This window comes from Protopterus annectens, chromosome 2.part0 (genome assembly GCF_019279795.1).
Source record: "Protopterus annectens isolate FY-2018-M chromosome 2.part0, PAN1.0, whole genome shotgun sequence".
Classification (NCBI taxonomy): domain Eukaryota; kingdom Metazoa; phylum Chordata; order Ceratodontiformes; family Protopteridae; genus Protopterus; species Protopterus annectens.
The window spans coordinates 1,961,498,362-1,961,522,226 of record NC_056728.1 but is presented as its reverse complement, the minus strand read 5'-3'; the positions used below and the strand labels follow the sequence as shown (position 1 = coordinate 1,961,522,226).

Genomic DNA, 23,865 nt, shown 5'->3' with positions numbered 1-23,865 from the left:
CCTTAACCCAAACCCTAACCCTAAAGTCCATCACTATCACACACTTACCTTACCCACACCCTAACCCTAACTCACTTAATCCGCCCCTAACCCTCAAGTCCATCACTATCTCACACTTACCTTACCCGCACCCTAACCCTAACTCACTTAACCCACCCCTAAACCTAAACTCCGTCACTATCGCACACTTACCTGACCCGCACCCTACCCTAATGTCCGTCACTATCACATACTTATCTTACCCACACCCTGACCCTAATGTCTGTCCCTATCACACACTTAACTTAACATGTCGGTGTTCTCAGTGTCGGGATTCTCAACTGGTCGGTCTTCTCCATTGTCGATCTTCCAGTGTCAGTGTTCTCATTGTCAGTGATCTGTGATTTTGGTGTTTTCAGGTAGAACCACATAAATATATATATCTGTGTGTGTGTATATTTATTTTATATATATGTGTGTGTGTGTGTGTGTGTGTGTGTGTGTGTGTGTGTGTGTGTGTATATATATATATATATATATATATATATATATATATATATATATATATATATATATACACATATATATATGTTGACATGTATGTACTGCCACTGCACATTTTACTCCACCAAGTACTTTTATTACAAACTTCTTTTTTGTGTTTCATTGCTATATTATTTTTTGTTCCTCTCCATTTTATGTTTCTTGCTATTTTTGTTTTGTTTCTCTCCATTTTATACAGTGCATGCTAGAGCTGTGGCAGTGGTGTAGCAGTGGTCACTTCACATTTGGCCTTTCCTGCCACCCTCTGCTGGGTCTCCCTCTGCCTCCAGGTCTGCCTCTATGAATGGTGATGTAGGCAATCCAGTGGGGGATGACATAAAGGGTTTTGTGTTGGCCTCTGGTAATTTGTCACTTATGAAGGATGTGGCTGTCCATGAGGAAATGCCACCAGTGGGTTATGAGCTGGACGATGTGGTGATGGACATATGGAGAAACAGAGAGATTAAACTGAACATTGTGAAACTTATTGATACGTTTATGGAAGTGTTCATATTCAGAAAGTAGTGGGACCTTAGAGAAGCTTTGCCAGCTTGTGATGAACCCTCCCATATTTCTGGTATTACAAAGAATGGCAGCTATAAAGTTCTCATGCACTAGAGCCCAGAGTGACTAGAGTTTTCTCTAAGATGCTTATACTGTCAAAATAACACATTCAGAATACATTTTTTGTCTTTTTGTGATGCACTTATTTTTTATCAGTCTTAGGTTGTAATAAATGTTTATAGTGGTGAATGAACAAAATGTACATATTTTCTCTTGTAACAACGAATTTGTTATTAATCAAGACATACTGTATGATAATGGAACTGTACTATTTTGCTTGAATTGTATAAAAACAAGGTTAGGCAGGGTTTGTATTTTATGAAGTGCTGCAGTCAAGTCTTGAATGATGACTTAGAAGTTAAGTTTTTTGCCTCACAGGTCCAGGTGCTGAGATTCAGCCATTTTCATTGGTCACTGCTTGTGTCTGCATGCTCTGGCTGTGTTTTTTCCCAGATGCTTTATTTTTCTATAATCTTGCAGAATATGTTGAGTGACTGCCTACTCAGGAATGGTCACATAAAACATACACTTGTGGTCTACATGGTGGCTGAGAATGACCAGATCATGTATCCATTATAAGCAAACTAGCCAACCAACCAGACTGAAATCCTTCTGATTAAATATTTCATCTCCAAGTTAGCACGTAGTGCGAAGCATGGTTCAGATGCAAAATTACAATGCCTTATTGAATTCATACCATAAGCCATACTGGCTGGAATAATTAATGCTATCATAACTACTTTAGGGCAGGTAATTAAAAATAACAATGGGCTCCCAGCAGGTGTCCTGCTTTGTGATCCTTTTTTTAAAACTGAAATACAAAAAAGTATTTTCTGTTTGTAAACAGGGAAAGAGCATGCGTTTTGACCTTTTGCTGCTGATTTTGCCAGCAGTGCACTGAAAGATACAAAGAAATCTAAGAAGGAAGAGGAGGTACAAATGTTTGCCAGACCAAGGACTGCATATCAGACAAGCTTTTCGGATTAGTAGTATATTAGACATTCTATCCAGTAAATAACTTGTCTGCAATATGTACTTTCTCTATTGAAACTTTAAGTTTTAAACATAGTATTACAAATGGCATTATACAAATGAGAAAACATACAGAATGTATGATTGTGTAAAATCTTATCATAACAGTAGATGGCCTCGTCTTCACTGTTGCAGTATTCCTAACGTATGGGATTCCCTGCCACGGAAGCCCAACATCTGGCCAGTCTACCAAAGCCTACTGTTGCTTTAAGGTATGCTGAACATCATTGAAATGCTCCTCACATAGCGTAGGACATAAAGGTGATAGTCAGGCGTACCATTCTCAAAACTGATTGCCGCAGCAGGAACACCAGTCCAAGGAAACCAAAGGGGTAACCTGTACATCCAGGAAGGAAAAGGACTAGGGGGATGGTGGGAGGGAGTGACTACTGCAGTGGTGAAGGCAAGGATATCTACTACTATGGTAAGATTTTACACAACCGTACTATATCCTTACAATCACCTCTGCAGTATTCATAACATATGGGAGAGTGCCAAAGCTCAAGAAGAAACTTGGGCGGAGGAAGAAGCAGTAGAGCCCTCTAAGAAGCCATGAAGAATGGCCGTAGCAAAACCAGCTCTAGCTCTGGAGATACCATCTAACTTGTAGTGTTTGGTAAAAGTATGTACAGAAGTTCAGGTAGCTGCTTCATGACTAGAATTAGTGTCTAAGCCCTTGAAAAAATCATCAGAAGAAGCCACCACTCTAGTAACATGAGCCTTTATTGAAGAAGGAAGGCTCTTGCCATGAAAAGTGTAACAAAAAGAAATATCCTGTGAAATCCAGGTAGAAATAGTTTGCTTGGATAAAGCTAATCCTGAAGACCTAGGATGAAAGGAAACAAACAACTGAACAGATTTTCTGATAGCCTTAGCCTTATCCATATAAAATCTGAGTTGTCTATGCATGCCCAAATTATGCAGCACACTATTACTGTTGGATCGTGGAGAGGAGAAACAGTAGGTAAATTAATAGACTGATTAAGTGACAACTCATTAACTGTCTTAGGCATAAAAGAAGGATTAGTATGGAAGGACACCCTGTTGTCATGGAAAAATCAAAAAAGGAGGACAAACCATAAGGACTTGAAACTCAGACAACTGTCTGGAAGAAGTAAGAACTAAGAAAAGAACAGCCTTCCAAGAACAATGTTACAAGGAAGCTGAAACAGCAGGTTCAAAAGGAACTTGAGTCAGTTTCTCCAAAACAAAATTAAGATCCCAAGGAGGAGGAACAGGCTTCCTGCGAGGTCCATTTTTAAGAACGCCTTTAAGAAATTGTTTAGCCTCAAATCTAGAAGCTATGAAGGAGTTAAAAGCAGACAAGCAGAAATAGCTGATAAGTAAACCTTAATAGAAGAATAGGTCAAACCAGCTTTGAGCAACTCACACAAATAAGAGAGAACCAAAGGAACATCGACAGTAAATGGGTCCAGGTTATTAAGAGAGACACCAAATAGAAAACCTCTTCCATATGGATAAGTAGGATTTCCTAGTAGTAGGTTTCCTGGCCTCCTGTAGGACCTGCAGCACATCGTCAGAAAAATGGTGTCTATGAGGAAAAAAAAACTTGTCACCCAGAATGTCAGTTGAAGCGTGGACAGGTGGGGATGGATGAGAGATCCCTTCTCTTGTGTAAGCAGATCTACTCTTTGAGGTAACTTGTGATAACTGTGCTTGGCTAGATGCAGAAGTAGCGGGAACCAATGCTGTTGTGGCTAAAAGGGAGTCATCAACAAGATTTTGGGAGCATCCTGTTGAATCTTGAACAGGATTCTCAGAATGAGAAGAAGGGCAGGGAATGCATAAAGAAACATCCCCTTCCAAGAAAATGAGAGGGAGTCCACCTTCCATACCAGAGGACCTGGGACTCTGGCACAAAACAGAGGAAGTTGTCTGTTCAGAGGGAAGGCAAATCGATGTACTTGAGGAGTACCCAAATGGTGGACAATGTTCAGAAACACAGCCCTGTGAAGCATCCATTTGTGATATTGAGTGAAGGACCTGCTCAGAGTGTCTGCCACAATGTTCTGATCTGAAGGAATATAAACTGCCTGAAGAGTCACTTGACACTTGACAGCAAGATCCCATACCAGAAGTGCCTGCTGGCAAAGAAAGTAAGATCTTGTTCCCACTGTTTCTTGATATATCACATCTCTGTGGCATTGTCTGTTAATACCTTGAGTGGCCCCTGAGAGAAAAAGAGGATGAAAGGCCTAAAGAGCCAGCATAAGAGCTCTCATCTGTTTGACAATGATGTGTTCCATCTGCTGATGAGGCAACCACACCCCCTGTACCTTTAGGGAGCCAAATGTGGCTCCCCATCCCACATCTGAAGCATCTGTGAACAGTTCCTGAGTGGGACAATTGGGATGAAAAGGGAGCCTTGGATTCAGAGTCAGCTGCTAAATCCACCAGTGAAGTTCCTTCTTGAGACAAGGAAGAAGAGGAACTACAAAGTCTGGAGGATGTGCATGTTGAAGACACATTGACTTCAGAAACCACTGGAACTTTCTCATGAAGTTTGGCCAGAGGGAGCATTGGAATGGTGGAAACCATTAAACTCAAAGCTCTCAGAAACTTCCTGGTTGTAATGGAGGCCTGGGGAAGAAGAGTTTGAAAGTAAGAAAAGAGAGTTAAGGCCTTTGGAGGAGGGAGGGATGCCAGAATTGGCACCATCTGAATCTTGCAACCCAGAAAGACATGATCCTGAGAAGAAATCAGAGAAGACTTTTTTAAAGTTTATCATGAACCCCAGGCTCTGAAAAAGGGAAATGGCAAAATGAAGATTTTGCAAAAGAATCTCTGGAGAGGATGCATGAATGACGAGGTCGTCCAAATAAGGAAATATTTGGATCCCTTGAAGCCTGCAAAAAGCAATTACAGGAGTGAGGCATTTGGTGAACACCCTTGGGGCAGTAGAAAGGCCAAAGAGTAAAACAGAGAACTGAAAATGCCAGGAAGCAACAGCAAGATGCAAAAACATCCTGAAAAGATGATGGATCAGAATATGGAGAGAAGCATCCTTGAGATCCAGAGACACCAGATAAGCCTGAAGGAGCAATAGTGGAAACAGAGTCTGAAGGGACAACATCCAAAAGGAAGGAAGCTTCAGAAAAGTGTTTAGATGAGAGAGGTCTAGAATCATTCTCCAAGTGCCCTCTTTTTTGGACACTAGAAACATTCTTAAGTAAAACCCCTTCCCCCTCTGGGACACAGGCACTTCTTGAAAAGTGTTCTGAGACAAGCGATCTCGAAGAACCTCTGGTAAAAAAGGAAGTTGTTCCCTAGGAGGCTGAGGAATGTTCATAAAGAGAGAATGGGATATCCACACCATGAAGTACCCCTGACAAATGATTGACAAAACCCAAGAATCCTTAGTGATCTGAAGTCAAATAGGAAGGGAAAGAGAAAGATGAATGTGGCTGGGAAGAGACAGTCATACAGCACCTGGTTTGTCAGGAAAGGAAGGCTTCTGAATCCCTGAAGTCTGAATGGCCTTAGGATGAGGAGCCCATTTGCCACCCTTTTACCTTTAGCAGAAGGGCAAGATTATTTATGAACAAAGGCTGCCTTAGAAGGTTAGTTTCTCTGAAATTTAAGCACAGGAGAAGCAAACAAATGTTTAAGCTCCTGTAAGGCCTTCCCCTTAGCCTGAAAAGACTTAAACAAACCAGCAGCTGCTTCCTTAAACAAAAGTTTATTATCCAGAGCAACATCCATTAACTTAGCCTTATTATCATCAGGTAAAGGTTGAAGCCTAAGCCAAGAATATGTCCTCATTACTGAACCAAAAGAGCAGCCCTAGAAGAAGCATCTGCTGCATCATAACTACATTTGATAGAATAATGAGTCACTTGAGAGGAAGTCCCTAGCTAAGAAAGAGCAGAAGATTTACTCTCAGAGTCTGGAAGATCATAAAGAAGCTGACATACCTAAGAAAGAAAAGCCAACACATACCTAGATATATGGGTCTGATAATTAATAGCCCTAAAACCTAGGGTAGCAGAAGTATAAAACTTTTTACCCAGCCTATACATGGTTCTGCTGTCCTTTGCAGAAGGCAGTAACTTAGGCAAAGGAAGCAACTGAGATGGCTTATTGGAGGCTACAGATACCACATAGGGGTCAGCAGCAGGATATTTGCACAAAAAGTTGCAATCCTCAGGCACTCTATAAAACCTACCAGGCTTCTTGGTAGCTTGGGGCAGAGAATCAGGCACTTTAGAGGCATTGGAAAAAGCATCTAGCAAAGCAGCCAAAACAGGAGGAATAGCGGCAGGTTTAGGAGATTCCATCTGCAGTAACTCTTAGTACCTCTTATGGATATCACAGACCTGAGCACAATCCCACTTAAAAAATTCCATCATCTTAGACATTGAGTCCCCAAAGGAAATTTCCTCAAAAGGAGCATCAGGACTATTAGATTCCTCCTCCTCTGACCTATAGTCTAAAGGAGAAGGAATCTGAGTACAGTAAGTCAGGGATTCATCATCAGAATCCAACTCTTTTTCAGAAGAATCCTGCCAGGACAAAACAACCCCCCCAATGAGGTACTTATCTGCAATGGCTCGGACTTCAGCAAACAGGTGTAGGTGTTCACTGGAGAATGAAAACATCCAAACTAACAGGAAACAGACAAAGGCAAACAGACCAATGATTAAAAGATATTTGGACTGGTGCCAAAGAAGGTCTGAGGATGGTATGCCCGTATTGCTCAGGCTGTGGATTGCATTGCATTACTGAAACTAAGTGGAAATTCCTTAAGATTCCAAGAGCAGGATAAGTTATTTCTTACACTTATTTCACTGAACTGCACTTCTGAAATGCTTATAATTGTGCTATACAGTTGATCTACTACATTTTGCAGTGTTATAAAGCTTTTTTATTGTTTCACTGCATTTATGTACTGTTTTATACTGTTTTAACTGTATTTTTCATTGCTAGACACGTTCATTACTCTAATTGCATGTTTACTGAATTACTTAACTGTAAACTGCTTTTTCATATTGAGAGTTGTATTTTCTGTTTGTGAGTGCTCTATCCGAGCTTTTCTGTGCATTTTTGATTTTTTGAGGTTTCTGTGTTCTACAGCTAGGAACTGTAATAGTGTGCATTACTATAATTGCCTGTTTACAGTTAGCATTCTCTAGAGTCTGCTTGTTCCTTGATCTGTTTAAAATTTTCATTTAGTGGCTACAGCTAGGAACTGTAATTTTTCCCACCCAACCTTCCTAGTGTTGTGTGTTCTTATACTTGGTGGCTTTGCAGTTGCCCACCTATACTGTATATTTGATCTGTGACACTCCTCCCAGTCTAGTGTCATTAGTTCATTCAATCTAATAGAGAACATTTGTGAAGGCCAACCCACTCTAAGATTCTTAACATTGAATTAACTTCTGTTACAGCTTTATCCATTTCCACTTTTACTGAAAAAAAAAATTCTAAGCTTGCTTCCCCCCTTTCCTGTGGCAGGTCTTGTCCAGATACAGATTTACTGTGTCCAGGTCTGTTTGTGATCTCCTAAGCCCCCCGCCCCCCACTTAATTGGGGTTAAACTATTCCTGGCGCCATAAAGTCTGTTCTTCAAATTTTCCCTTGCAACTAGCCAGCTTTTTAATTTTAGCACTCAAATCTGTTTCTTTGAGCTCAGCACTTGTTCAGAACTCATTGTAAGCACTAAATAAGTTACAAATTACTACAGCACTCAACTTTCCTCACTTGTCTAGAGGAAAACAGTTTTTAGTACTTAATAAATAAGCACCTATTCAGGCATGTCTAAAGGTCAGCTCCTGGTGTTTCCTCCTGTCTACCTGATGAATCTGGGCATCTTGGGACAATGCAGCAATTGCCTCATGTACACAGACAACCCTCTCCTCCTACCACCCAACACTACGACCTGTGAGAGATGCACTTATATAGCCAAACTGGAAGCAAAGCTCTCTTCACCGAAGACAGGACTAGACAGTCAAGAGGAGAAGGTAAACACTTGCACAGCACCACACTCATCACATAGTCTCTCAAAACCTACACCACCAAAACACACACACAGGAGAACAAAAAAACATGCCTACATTTGTGTAGGCTCTCAATAAAAATCTGCCCAAACAACCAGGACCTCCAAAGCAGAAATGCAAGCAACTTCCATCCACCAAACACAACCAAAATGACACATAGCCTACATACTCAGTGTGCCACTCAACTACAGCCCATAAGGCATAACGTACCCAACACTCTAGTCATAGGTGACTCTATAGTCAGGCACACTGATGTTCCACTCACCAGGCTAAACAAGGAGAAAGTTACTGTCAGCTGCCTGTCAGGTGCCAGGATCCACCACATAACGCACACACTCAGGTCACTCCACAAGTACAAATATGACTCTGTCATTGTCCATGTTGGTGTGAATGACCTGAGATGTACCTCCCTGGACTACATGAAAAGAGACATGGAGGAGCTCTCCGGTCTTGTAGCCCAGGCAGGTATGACCCTAGCCCTGAGTAGCATCCTGCCATCACCCAGAATGATACCACAGTGTAAGGACAAAATGATTGACTTTAACAATTGGCTAAGCGTCTGGTGTCATTCTAAGGGAATCCAGTATCTGTCTGCCTGGGATGACATGATCAACAGACCACGCTGCTTTGCCAGAGATGGCCTGCACCTGTCGCCCTTGGGATTCCGAATACTTGCAAAGGCTCTTGCCAACCCTATAGTGCCTTTTTTAGGCAAGGTTCAAATGACAAATTCACCACTGTAACAGGTACAAGCAAGCAAAATCTGAGGATAATGCTACTCAATGCTAGAAGTTTAAACCTCAAAATGCACTCACTCACTCGAGGCACTCCTTAAAATGCAGAACATTGACATCTGTGCAGTGACAGAGACCTGGTTCAAAGCTCCAGAGAGTGCCCCTGCATTACCACACCTTTCGGCCACCAAACCCGGACCGAAACACTAAAGGTGGAGGCGTGTCCATATTTATTAAGGATATCCACACCTCCAAGCTAGTTGCTCAGCATAATGCATCCGAGATTATCCAAGTTCAACTAACTCTGGGCAAAACCGCAATCCAGATTGTAGCTTGCTACAGATCCCCCACCATGCCCCAGGATTCCCACTCCTCTTTTCTTGATACACTGGAAAATATTAAGGTACAACCCAATACTCTAATAATGGGTGATTTCAACTACCCAACCATTAACTGGGAAAACTACTCATGTACCAACTCTTTTACTCAACGTTTTCTGGAAATCATCAATTCCAACACCTTGGATCAACTTATCCACACCCCCACCAGGGGCAGCAATATCCTAGACATGGTCATCACCAACATGGGTGACCGGATTTCCACACCAGAGGTCAGCTCCTTGTTGGTCGGATTTGACCACAAGCTAATCACCCTAGACATCCACATCCCACTACCACCCCCCCCACCCCCCATTAGGAAAACAACCGTAAAAAATTTTTCCAAAGCCAACTTCACGCTTCTTAAGACAGAAGTGGCAAACTTCACGACACCCATGAAGATGGATAATAGAGGTACGACTGCTGATTCCTACACAAATGCACTTTATAAGCACTTACACGAGTGCATGGATCATGCTATCCCTAACAGAACCAAGATGCTATCCTCCAAAAAAGGAAGCCAATCTGGTGGTCTTCTGCCATAAACAAACTCTACAACAGAAGAAAGAAACTGTTGCAAAAAAGAGTAAAATCCCATGATTGGAGGAACTCCCTGGTCAGCCTCAGTAAGAAGCTGAGATCCCTCATAAAATCCTCCAAAGCTAGTTATGAAAACAAAATCGCCACTGATTCTAAAGACAGCCACAAAGCATTCTACAGCTATGTCAAAAATCTCAATGGTAACACCCATATCTGCTCTGAGTTACAGCACAATGACACTAAATATACAGAACCAATTGATATTGCCAACATTCTGGCAGATAGGTTCAGTGCTAACTTTACCCCCCTCTCACCTCCTAAAGGGCCCATCTTTATACCAGAAGAATGCAAAGTTCATGTAATCACGGCTGCACAGGTAAAAACCTCACTCTCCAAAGCAAAGAACACAGCATCCATGGGACCTGACAACATCCCAGGCTGCCTTCTACACAAACTACAGAATGAACTGGCACCCCACCTAAGTACCATGTTCAATCATAGCCGCACCTCAGGCTTTGTGCCCATTGAATCGCACACCGTGATTGTTATCCCACTCCACAAAGGGTGGACCACAACAGACCCCAGGAACTACCACCCCATTAGCCTGATGAGCCTGGTCTGCAAGGCTATGGAATGTATCATCATGGAACTCATAAACAAAGACTTTGGAGATCTCCAAACTCTGGACCCCACACAGTTCGGGTTTGTAAAAGGCAGATCATGTCTCCTAAACCTGACATGCTTCTTTGAAAGAGTCACCAATGCCATAGATGAGGGTAAGGTGGTTCACACAGCCTATCTAGATCTTGCCAAGGCATTTGACACCATCCCCCCACTCTGGAATTATAGATAAACTCACTAAACTAGGTATAAATCCCTTTGTCACAAGATGGGTTGCCAACTGGTTTACTGACAGAACCCACACTGTGAAAGTAGCACACTCCAAATCAGACTTCAGACCAGTGACAAGTGGAGTACCACAGGGTTCAGTCCTGGGTCCTCTCCTGTTTGGTATCTACTTCTCTGAAGTACAGGCTAACACAGAAGGTCTTTGGCTAACTAAATTTGCAGATGACTGCAAACTAGGAGCCATAATCAAAACTCCTAATGATGTGGACATCCTACAAAAGGGCCTCACTGAGACAGATGCCTGGTCTCAAAGCCATGGTCTTAAGCTCAATGCCAAAAAGTGCATTGTCATCCCCTTTGGTAAAAACTCTGTACCTATGAACTACCACATAGGTGGTAGTCTACTTAACACCAAAAGTGTGATAAGAGACCTTGGGACACAGGTGGACAGTAGTCTCTCCTTTGATAATCACATTGCCACAGTGGTCAGGAAATCCTTCTACATAGCACACCTCATCACAAAAGGTTTCTCATCCAGAAAAAAAGAGGTCATTGTTCCCCTCTACTCATCACTCATTAGACCCATTATAGAGTACAACATTCCTTTTGGTATGTACCTCACAAGACATCTACAACAACTGGAAAGGCTGCAAAAATACCTCACAAAAAGGATTACTGGCCTCACACAGATGCCTTACGCAGACCATCTCAAAAAACTCCAGCTTTACTCCATCGCATATCTTCTACTCAGAGGCGATCTCTGCCAAACATACAAAGCTATGTCAAACCCAGAGCTGTTGGACATGCTCCACTTAAAGAAATCCCAATTCCTCCGAGCTACACGCTCTAGGGACCTAAACCTTGTCACCACAATAAACAGAATATGCTAGAGGGATAGATTCCTGTCCCAGAGACTTCCCATACTCTGGAACAGACTATCTATCTATGTAAAACAGAGCTCCTCATTAGCACTCTTCAAGAAAAATCTTGATGATTAGATGGGTAATAGGAAATTCACCCCGGGGATCACTTCTGTGGTTCTGCTTGACAGGGGCACAGGAAAATAATTTTATTGGGTGGCGAAAGCCAGGGTACCTTTTTGGCTAGGCTTGTATAGGCCCTAGGGCCAATAGCCTAGTACCTACCTATGAACCTATGAACCTATGAACGTAACCTTTATGCCCTATGCTACACGAGGAGTGTTTGGATGACATTTGTCATACCTTAAAGCAGCAGTCATTTTTGGTAGACTGGACGGACATTGGGCTTCCATGGCAGGGAATCCCATATGTTATGAATACTGCAGCAGTGAATGTAAGGACATCTGGTTTTACTTCTACCAAAGATACGTTTTGCTGTAAAGAATGGGAGCACATTGCTTGCTCCCACCTCTGAAACTACCATTGTTAATCGCCTTACCTTGGACCTGTGATGACTCAGTAAAACATGGATTACAAGGCAGGTTGCCACGAAGGTGAGTTATGTGGCCATGCACTGCTTATGGCTATTGACAAGTGGTATTGGTTGTAGTACATTACAGAGACAAATGAATGTGAAAATGTGCATGCAGTGATTTGAATGGAAATGGTACCTGCTGTACCAATGACATCATCATTATGACCATGTGCATTCACCTGATGATGGCCATTCTACTCCGGTCTCAAATGGGAGTGCAGAAGTATTCCAGTCTGTGTGTGACAACAGCCCTTTATTTGGTGATGGTGTGTGTGTGTGTGTGTGTGTGTGTGTGGGGGTTCAAAGTGAGAAATATGCTTTGCCACAGTTGAGATTTTAGCTTGTCATTTATTATGGCACAACTTGATTTTGGTTTCATTAATTTTTAAACATAATAAGTTCATGTAAACTGTCTTGTGTGAAAATAAATACATAAAGATACATCTCTGTAGTCTGGCTTATAGGATCTTCCACTGCTGAATTATGAGGATATTCCACTGTTGTATGACACTGTATGCCCTCCTTCTTTCTAGTGGTGATGTTGCAGCAAGGCAAGGCAAAGCAATTTGTTTTTTAGCTCATGAACTTCTGTTTTCTGATTTGACATGATCTTACTTTTTGCAAGTGTTTTCTTCTGCTTTTCCACTGCAGGCATGGAAGTAATTTCTTTATCCCTTTAGATGTTGTGCTATCATTCTCTCTCCATCATAATTTCTAGAAGCACAATGGTACAAAACCTGACACCAGCTATAGAAACTTGTGCAATCTAGTTTTCCTGTTTCCCTATATACTCAGTTAACTGCAAGTCGTACTAACTTGACATTTGTATGTACAAAGCCTTTTGAATTTGCTTGCTGTGTCTGTGAAAGACTCTCTGAATCTGGTTATTGTTTTTAGCAATGCAGTCTCTGTAGAAAGAGTATTCCCATCTTCCTGTGTAATAGTTCCTTGTGACTAGGGCCAGCCTTAGGCTGATTTTGCTGACTGGATGCATTACAGCCCCACACCAAAGTGGGGCCCTGCACTTGTCACTGTAATACTTGTACCCCACTCAATTTTAATTTGAGGAGAAACTTGTTGCAAATATAACAAGCAACTTGCTACAGTCAAACTAGAACACACTGTGTTTCAGCTGTGACTGTAAATGCAGTACCAGCTTTACATTAACAAATGCTGGTATTGCACTCTCATACCATCAACAGTTGTTAACTGTGACCCTGATAGCTTCATAAACAAGGGAGAAAAAGGTTCTTTACCTTGAAGTCCAATGGAAAAACAAATATTCTACTCTGAGACCATAACAAGCTACTTAATGGAAATATAACAAGTAGCTGGGTGAGGGAGGTTCTACAGAATGTAAAAAAAAAAAAAAAAAAAAAAAAAAAAAGATAGAAACTGTCCTTCTCTCAAACATGACTTGGCAGGCTTGCTTGCCTGCTCAAGTCGTTGACTGCTCCACTCTCTTTCACTAACTCTTAATCAATCACTCTGTTTGCAACTGCTCTGGACTCAAACAGCCAATTTGTGTGTGTGTGTGTGTGTGTGTGTGTGTGTGTGTGTGTGAGTTCATATTGAGCTTTGACTTGCTCACATCAGAAGGACTCTTAGACCTCCTCAGAATCTCAGAAGGACCCTTGGATCTCCACTGACTGGCTTTAAGTTGCTCAACTCATTAGGCAACTCTGTCCTTCTCAGACTGGCCTTGAGTCATTCACCAGACTCTTTTTACCACATAAAACCCTTTCCAGTACAGTAACGACACTCATTAGAATTTATATTATTCAGAAACTGGACCATGCTTACGCTCTACTGCTTTTTATTATACCAGGCAAAAGAGCACCTAGGAGCACTGTCTGGTTAAATGAGTTGCTCAAAGTCACACAGTAGGCTAATAGCGATACAAAGAATTATACCCTACAGGAATCACTTATGTCTTGAGGATTTAATCCTCTCTATTAACTGCCAGACCTTCACTAACTTCATTTTTTACAAGTTCCTGAGGATTACAATCAGTCAGTAATGCTTGTTATTAGAGTTTCTTGGATCTTGTTGTTCAGAAAATGCATGTGGATGCAAAACTTGATGTTCTGTTGACTTTTTAAGTGAAATAACAGTTCTCTGCCTCTTATCTGTCTCTGATTATGCAGAATTTATTTATTTATTTATATTTGTTGACCGGGCTAGTCTAACTGGATACATGTCTATTTTCAGTAGAGGCCTGGGGAGAAAAGTTCCAAGTATAGGCAAAAATATCATCAACAATATTAATATGAAATACAAAATATTAAGCTGCATACTATAGTGCAGATAATAACCATAATTGAGAGAAAGAGAGAATAAAAGTGTACAGAGATTATTTGGTGAGGAGAGAGCTAACAAAATATAGAATAATATAGAATATTAGAGGGGAAATACACAATGAGTAGTAATTTCTAACACTCTAAGAATAAGGGAATAAAAGGATAGTGAAATTTTTTTTTTTTTTAGAGGTTAGCTTAATTGTGAGAACAGGCAGGCAACATAGTTCAGTAGTGTAGGACAGAGAAAGGTTTGAGCGATATACTACAGTAGAGAAGTGAAATAAAAGGAGAGCAGGAGTGGGTGGAGTGGATAATCAGTCAGGGTTAGTACAGGGACACAACCAGTGAGTTTTGAGATGTTCTTTGAGATGATTTTTAAAAAGATGTGTGGAGGAGAGAGAAGACAGTTCACTTGGTAGCAGGTTCCAGGCTTTTCCCACTGTGTTTGTGAAAAGTGAGTCCCAGGCTTTGTTGTTAGATTTAATAGTGGAGACTAGGAGCCTATTGGCTGAGTGAAGAGTTGTAAGGTTTTGTAAGGGGTAGTCAGATTAGTGAGGATAGGGGTATTATTAGGGTGGTGAAGTATCTTTTGGGTTATAGTAAGTTGGTGACAGAGTAGCTGGTGCTGCAGTTCTAGCCATCCCAATTGTTTGAGGTTGAGACAGTGGTGGGAATCTCTTTGATTTTGTCTCATATGTTTGCCCTGTTCCTTGTTAACTTTTTTTCTGATAAATCACCGAGGACTATGGTCAGTCAGTAATGCCAGTAATTAGATGTTAATTGTTCATTGCTCTAATTGTCCAGAAAATGCATTTCCATGATAAACTTTTTAAGTCAGAGTTGTGCCACTTAGGGGTCTGAGCTGTTAATGAACTACTTGCTGTAGTGAAGAGCACAGGGTTTGAATTCTTCCATTTATGTACTATGTGACATTGAGCAAGTCACAAAGACAGTACTTCTTTCTGGGAAGAGACATTTTGTCCAATGGGTTTACCTGGTTAAAAAATAGATAAAAGGAAAACACTATTTTAAAAATGTCTGTTCTGGGGTCTTTGTCTTCCCCTCCACAATCATTTTTGTTTTGCCCAGAAATCATAGGAGAAGTAGTTGAAAAGTGTTTTGGTCTATTTTTGCAAACTTTGTGAATTTTGGCAATTTATTGCTGATTGCAGTCACTAAGTAACAACACACATGAGTTTCAGACTTTGTATCCTTCTGACAATGCTTGCTAATGCAAAGCTTCTTATTTAGCAACTTTCTAAATATATGAGAAATATTTAAAATATACAGATCTTTCTATCTGATTCTTAGGTTGACATGGGTGGAGTGCAATGGGTTGCACTGTATGGTCAGAGCAATGAGCTGATATACATTTCTCAGTCATTATTTATGTATTTGCTCATTCATTTGCTCACAAATGACCATCAAAGTGTATGCAGTCATATCCGGGGCTGTAACTGATGGTCATCTGTATGTGTTTGTGTGTTTGTGTGTAATACTTAGTTCCTGCATCCAAGAGTAGTTATGGTGTAAAGGAAGGAAAATGATTGTAATAAACAGGAACATCATCATAGGTAGGCATGTTCTTTGGGTATGATCTTTGTTTTTCCTCATTTTGTTGACTGTTACAATGAGTTTTTTATCTGGCTGTGAATAAACTGGGCTGAATAAAGTCTATGAATTTAATGTAATAGTTTAACTATGAATACATTTTTAATTTATCTTGCTTTTTGCAGGCACATGCATGCCAAGCACACTGCACTGAGTTACAGCAGTTGTCTTGTACAAAGTGCAAATGAGTAAGGCTATGAGCTATTAAAGACCTGCTTCCTGCAGTGCAGGGTTTGATTCCTTTACCTGTTATATGACTCTGACCAGGTCACTTCACCAGGCAGTCTTCCTTGGCTGTTCCTGAAAAGGGATACTTGTGTTCAGTGGTCTGTCCCAAGCTGTTAGAAAATGTGTTACACATTCTTCTTTTAAATTTCTGCACATTTTACATAGCAGCTAATTACTGCTTCACTACATGGTATTTGACTATGAATCCTACTTAGCACATCTCCCATAGTTAATGAGTTGCCAGATGCGTTTTCAATAAATATGAGTTTCAAGGGAATGTTCTTTTCAATGTTGGAGTGATTTATTTAGCAAACAGATGTTTTTGTGATAATTTTTTAATATGTTTTCAATTAAATCCAAATCTCTTTGATCACTGCAAAAAAATAAAGAGAATAGTACGCACAATGACAGGTTTGAACAGTATTTTATGATAACTGGGTACAGACAGCCAAGTAATGGATTAATGGCACATTTGTTGGGGGCCTTTGATCATGATCCAGGTTTGCCGCACACTGTCACTTTTTTGCAGAATGCCTCTAATTGATTTGTCCTCATTAATTAATTCCCACATAGAAGTTATGATTTTCTGGTCAATCACTGTGGATTACAGTCAGTAAATAATACCAAACATTGGAGTTTCATACTTTGCGTTGCTCAAAAAATGCATGTTAATGCAAAACCTGTTACTCCATTAACATTTTAAGTGACTTAGGGTAATATTTAAATTTTGCCCCTAATGTTGGACATTTGTTATGCCATTATTTTTACCTTTATCTAGAAGTCTCAAGCAAAGAAGTTGTAGTATCTGCATTAATAAACGAATGCTGTTACCACACCTCTCAAATGCTCAGAATTTCACAGAATGCTCAGACTTTTGCTTTATACTTTTGGTCTGTTACTCATAACATTTGTGGCTTTCTGGCAAATCATACAGTATGGAAGTGTTGGGGGTGGATTCCAACAGGGTTGTTACTTGGAGACCCTCCCAAATATGTTTCCAATTAGGGCCCACACTTGCTAATCCAGCCCTGTTTGTGACCTCTCTGCTGTCCACTTTGCAAGCTTATCATATGTATTACTGCCCCCATGAAACACTTACTTTTCTAATGATGATGCTGCTTGGTTGCTACAAAGTGCTTCATGTATTTAAGTACGTCCCTCATCATTTTTCCATTATTCCTTCTTCTTTACAGTTATAAATAATATGCTCATGTAGTCTCTCTTTATACTGTGTAAGGTGAAGACGATGATCCTGTATTGTTGCACTCCTCTGAACTGCTGTCCTGTTTACGTACATCATTTACATCCCTAGTTGGCTGGGTATTCAGGGGGACCATGAGATTGGGGAGTGAAAGGGGGGCCTCTTTTTCAACTACTCTGAGTCAAACCTGTAAATTCCAGAGTGAGATGCAAGTTACCACCCTAGTATGAAATCTGACATGAAACTGGTCCTCCCTGTCTTTGTAGGACACTCACATCATCAGATTTAAATCACTAACCACTAGAGTGTGCACTTGGTAATCCCAGTCTCAGAAACAGTTGACAATTGCCAACTTGATATGCAACAAACTGGGCATATAATCAGATTTGCTCTGTGTGTGTGTGTGTGTGTGTGTGTGTGTGTGTGTGTGTGTGTGTGTGTGTGTCAGAAACATAGCTAATGTGAGGGAAAAGGGGGCTTCTGCCCTGAGCTTGACATGTTATGGGATGTGAGCAGCAGGTGCCAATGAAGTGGTATTGCACTTATGGCTGAATGTGCTGAAGTACTGTAACTGCAGCAAGCTGCTAATTGCATTTGTATAGTTTGCTACAGTTTCATGCAGAATATGGCCTTTTTTAAAGAGAAATAGTACACTGTCTTTCTTTTTTTTGCTCATGGAGTTGAAAGTGTACAAGATCAGGAAACTGCACTAGATGCTAGACAAGCTTAGTACAGTTCTGGTCTGTGTGCATGTGTAAAGGTGGGCTTTTATTTAGAATTCATTACAGTAGCCTGACTAGATGAGAAAGAATAGTTGTGCAAAATCTTACCATAACCATAGATGTCCTTCTCTTCCATGTTGCAGCATTCCAAACCCTTGGGGTTATCCTCTGTTTGTACCCAAATGTCCAGCCAGTATACAAAACTTGTAGTCACTGCTGGGTATGTGGTACATCTGACATTGGCTGAGGGACTCTGGGCCATAAAAGTGACATCTGCATGTACCTTTCCTCAGAACTGCACGCCCCAGTCAGGCCCCAGTCCCAGGATAGCTGTATAAGTCCTGTGTCATCCAAGAAGGGACAGTTTACTGAAAGACTGGAGGAAGGAGGGAGGGAAGGAACATTGCAACATGGAAGAGAAGGACATCTATGGTTATGGTAAGAGTTTACACAACTATTCTATGTCCTTCTCTTCTCATGTTGCAGTATTCCAAACCCTTGGGTGAGTGGCCAAAGCCCAAAGGGAAGAAGAGGAAGAAGACTTGGAACTGTTTTCTAGAAATCCATAAAGGATTGTCCTGGCAAATCTTGCTCTAGATCTGGAAGTGTGATCCATCTATAATGTTTGATAAATGTATGGACAAAAGTCCATGTAGCTGCCTCTAGAATGGAAGCAGTGTCCAGTCCCTTGAAGAAGGCTCCAGATGAAACCATAGCCCTAGTGGATTGAGCCTTCATTTTGGACTTTGGATGTTTTCCATGGTATGGGTAGCAGAAGGCAATGGCTCTGGAAATTTAGGCAGAGATAGTCTGTTTTGTCACTGCTTTTCCCAGAGCTCTGGAATTAAATGAGACAAACAATTGTTCTGATTTCCTAATTGACTTGGTCTTGTCAAGGAAAAATTTAAGCTGTCTGTGAACATCATGGGAATGCAAGACTCTCAATGTCATTCTGTGGATGTGGGAAGAAGGTGGGCAGGTGAATTTCTTGGTTTAAGGATAGTTCATTAACTGCTTTGGGCATGAAGGAGGAATTGGTCCTAAGGGTCAGCCTATCCTTGTGGAAGGTGAGAAAAGGAGGTATTGACATGAGGGTCTATAGCTCTGACAACTCTTCTGGCTGATGTCAGGGCTACCAGGAGTACAGTTTTCCAAATACAGTGTTTCAGAGAAGCTTTAGATGCTGGTTCAAAGGGGGCAACCATGAGCGTCTCTAAAACATAATTCAGGTCCCATGGGAGTAGAACCAGCTTGCAGGGGGCCTGAGATTCAGTACTCCTTTTAAGAATAACTTTGCAGGTAGCCAAGATGCTAAAGGGGGATCAAGAGGCAGACAAGCCAAAATTGCGGCACGGTGGGCCTTAACAGAAGAAAATGCCAACCCTGTATGCAAGAGTTCACACAGATACGATGGTACCAAGGGAACTTCACCTTGAAAAGGGTCCAGCTTTCTTTGTAGAGACTACATGGAGAATCGTTTCTACTTAGACAAATAAGATCTCCTGGTATTAGGTTTCCTGGCCTCCTGCAGGACTGTAAGCACATCCCCTGTGTACAGGTGTCTTTAAGGGATCAAAACTCTATCACCCACAGAGTAAGGTCCAGAGACTCTAGGTGGGGATGGATTAGGGATCCCTTGCTCTGTGTGAGAAGGTCCACTCTGTGAGGTAACTTGTGATGATTGCTCCTGGCTAAATGCATAAGGAGGGGAAACCTATGCTGTCTTGGCCAAAAGGGAGTCGCCAACAAATTTTTTGGTCTGTCCTGCTGGATTTTTAGTAGGACATTTTGAACAAGTGGGAAGGGAGAGGATTCATAGAGAAACAAACCCTTCCATGAGATTGAAAAGGTGTCCATTGTGCTCGCCTGGGGAATGGGTAGCCTGGTGCAAAACAATGGAAGCTGTCTGTTCAGAGGTTAGGCAAACAGATCTATCTGTGGTGTATCCAAAGTAGCAGAAGTATATACCTTTCTGCCAATACACTCCATGGCCTTGCTGTCCTTATGAGTGGGAAGGACAGATGTGAAATGAAACAGTTTGGAAAGCTTATCAGCAGAGACTGAGACAGTGCCAGGGTCTGCAACTGGGCATTTGAGCAGAAATTTGGCCCCATCAGGGACCTTATAAAACCTATCATGTCTTTAAGGGGCAGGGGTTGTGAATCTGGGTTCACAGAAGCTGCACTGAAAGCATCCAAGAAAGCAGGCAAGACAAGTGGAATAGCAGAAGGAGCAGACATGTCCATTTGCAGAAGTTCATAGTATCTTTATTGGACCGCTGACATCTCAGAGGAATCACACTTAAAGAATTCTCTCATTTTAGAGATGGTCTCACCAAAAGTGATATCCTCATCTGGAGAGTCTGTCTCAGCAGAATCCTCCTCTGGGGAAGCATAGCCAAGGGGAGATGACATCTGAGACACATAGGAAAGTGAGTCTTCTGAGGAGGAGTCAGAGGAATCATCAGCTTAAGGTTGAGGGATGTCTTCAACCTGAGGCCTTGGACTAATAAGTGGAGGGGCAACTGGTAGAAAGGAAGCATAGCAGACCTTGGGGCTACTGAATGCATTAAATAAGCTTTTTGAGAAGGCTTGCCAGTCTGGTTGCCTATCAGCAGGGGGTGAAACATGCTTAGACTTCTGTTTCCTTTTCAGGGAAGGCATGGAGCGGTGATATCAAACTTATGACAGCATGCCAAAGGTGACATGCCATGCCATTTTGGGTGACACACCAGCGTTAACCAACACCTGAATTATCAAAGAAGCTGAATGAACAAAAATACAAGAAATGTGTGACCCTGCACTTATCTATAAAAACTCAGCAACAAAAAAGTCATTAATTGATGGTAATCAAATCAAATGCAGCGTGCTCCATATTTTTTCAGTTCAATTCAAAATTCCTATTAAAAGTAGGGTGATTTTTTTGGTGCACTGTTTTAAGCCCAATTATATGTGAAGATATTCTCTATTATATTTTAATCCCAATTATATATGATGATATTCTTTATTATAAGTCACAAATTTTTCTATTACTTTTATAATACATAACAGCACACATGACTGGACTGTATTGTTTTTTTTAATAAATAACTATGCAAAGAATTGTTTCTCTTTTGTTTGGGGTGGGGGTGGGGGGTTCACACCAGCAGAGTCAAGATAGCCATTTTCCAAATTTTTGACACACTGAGCACAAACGTTCTGTCCTCACTGGCCTAGAGGGTGTAAGGCCTAAGGGGAGCCTAGGTTCGGTAAGCTCTGGAGCTGTGAAAGAGCCTGTCTAGGCCATTGGAACAAGCTGAGGTCCCCCTCATCATCGGCATCCAACATCTGCAAAACCTCCACGGACCTGCCTACCACTCTAGGTTCTGTAGTCTTCAGAATGGTACCCGCTATACCCATTTCACCAGATTTTGAACATTTCCCCAGGCTAATGTCAACCACAGGAGGGTGTCAGGTGAAGGAGGTGCAGATTCAGGCCTAGAAACTTTGGCCTTCTTTTTGGGTGGCTTGATGGACTGACCAGACAGCCCTTCCATAGCTAGCACTAAGCGTTTGAGATGCTGGTTATCTAATTAAATATTGAGGGCATGCAGACAGATGCAGAGCATCTTAGGGATGAAGGCCTGACAGATCCTGCAGGTTTTATGGTCGTGAGTAGGCCCTAAACAGAAAAGGTAGAGTTCATGAGTGTCCTTAATGGGGGATTTGACATCTGCACCTGCACTTTCCTTTTCTGGATGACATGTACCTAAACAGACATGCAGTGACCCAAAAGAAACAAAAAACAGCCCTAACAGGGTACTTATCTTTAAAAGAGAAGATCCAATGGCAGGGATGGCAGGAAAGGCTGACATTCGACTGGAGGCAGAGAAGTTCTGAGGAAAGGTACAACATCACTTTTATGGCCCACACTCCCTAGACCAATATCAGATGTCCCATGTACCTAGCAGTGACTACAAGCTTTTGTATACTGGCCAGATGTTCGGGTAGTATGCAGAGGATAACCCCAAAGGGTTTGGAATACTGCAACATGAGAATAGAAGGACATCTTTGACTGCAATCTGGCTGCAGCTATTCACACAGGTCGTCCTGTTATCCCCTGCCTTAATTTGGATAATACCAACAGAAGTTTGGCCACATGTTTGATATACTGTTTTGACATCACTAGGCTTCAGACTGGGAGTACAGTCTCCTTCAAATATATCTTAGCTGTAGAAGGAAACAACAGATATCATCAAATGTACTGCCTTACAGATAACCCGAGGATCTTCCTACAAGAATATACTCACATTCTCATCAACATATGAACGGAAAATGTCTTGTTATGGGTGTCATCAACATAGGGGTTGAAGATGAAAAGCAGAACATGCCACTGAGTTCCTCTAAATTATGAATGATCTTGTCTTTGCTCAAGCTGGATCATTTTCAATTCGTTAAACACTGACTGGGTCACTTGAATATAAATTGACTCAGTTTAGGGGTATATGGTATTTTTTCATATTCATTTTATTGCTGTACAGTACCATGCATGGTTTGCCATAGTATTATACCCCTCCTCAATCTCTACAACAAGGCATGGAGAGGACTGGGGTGCTCCTTATGGTGCTAAGCTAGCAACAGGAAAGGCCTTCTCCTCTGGATACCCTTAAACTGCCTCGTGTACATGGCTTGCAAAGACAGCAATGCGATTTACCTTTACATACAACCATACACACATCCTCAGTTCAGATGGCTTACTTGTACACCATTTACTGTTATCTACTTGTTGTAGAGCCATAGGCTGGAATCAACTCTGCAACCCTGTCTTAAGTGAAAGAGAGCCAGCTGCAACCAATTACCCCACCCTCCGGTGTGTGTGTGTGTGTGTGTGTGTGTGTGTGTGTGTGTGTGTGTGTGTGTGTGTGTGTGTGTGTGTGTGTGTGTGTGTGTGCCACTCATCCAGGGTGGTTCTCAGTCATGGGCTGCTAGCATCATGAAGGGCAGCTATGGATTTAAAGATCATTACCACCAGTGACTTCATTCCTTTTGGACTACTTCTTTTCACTATTTGATTTTTGGGCACACTGTGGGTGATCGAGAAGTACAAGTTGTGTACCTGTGTGCCAGTTGTGATAACTGTGAACAATAAACACTTGTAAGACTAGAGGTCTGTATCATGTGCAGGGAGGGGGTGATGGCTGGATTGTAAATGGAAGAAGGCATTTTTTCTAAAGGGCAGGCTAAGGCTAAACATTTACTTGTTCTGTCAAGCATTAACTATACATGTAAAAAAAGTTCTGAAAATGTTTACAGAAATCAAAATCTGCTTTTGAGAATATAATCATTCTGCATTTTTATAAAAGTATGTTATTGTGACAAGACAAAAAGTTTTATAAATTAATAACCTCATTGTTTTAATACATTCAGAATATGCAAACTAGTCAGCAGGACATAAACACGATTTCATTATAGGAAGTACTTCACTGCATTTGAAGATAAACATTAAAAATCTGAAAGTAACGCAACTAACTTCATTCTCAAATGAATGAGGCATGCATTTACATGAGGAGGATGACTGCTATTTGAAAAGATTAATACTTACGGTCTTCTATTGTCTTCTGTAGTTCCTTCGCTTCTTCCAGAAGCCCGCTGCTTTTATTTTTCTGGTAAGTAATCTGATTTCTTATTCCAGCAATGGCCTAAACACAAACAGAATAAAATGCTAAGCAACATTT

General features: G+C 41.3%; 1 protein-coding gene across 1 annotated transcript in view; it reads right to left on the bottom strand.

Moving 5' to 3' along the window:
* Nucleotides 1-23,865, bottom strand: part of LAMA4 (laminin subunit alpha 4) — a 1,355,623-nt gene that overhangs the window by 628,140 nt on the left and 703,618 nt on the right. Inside the window, exon 17 of the mRNA XM_044061904.1 lies at nt 23,733-23,829. Within this exon, the coding sequence (XP_043917839.1) occupies nt 23,733-23,829 (97 nt within the window). The remainder of the gene's footprint in view (nt 1-23,732; nt 23,830-23,865) is intronic.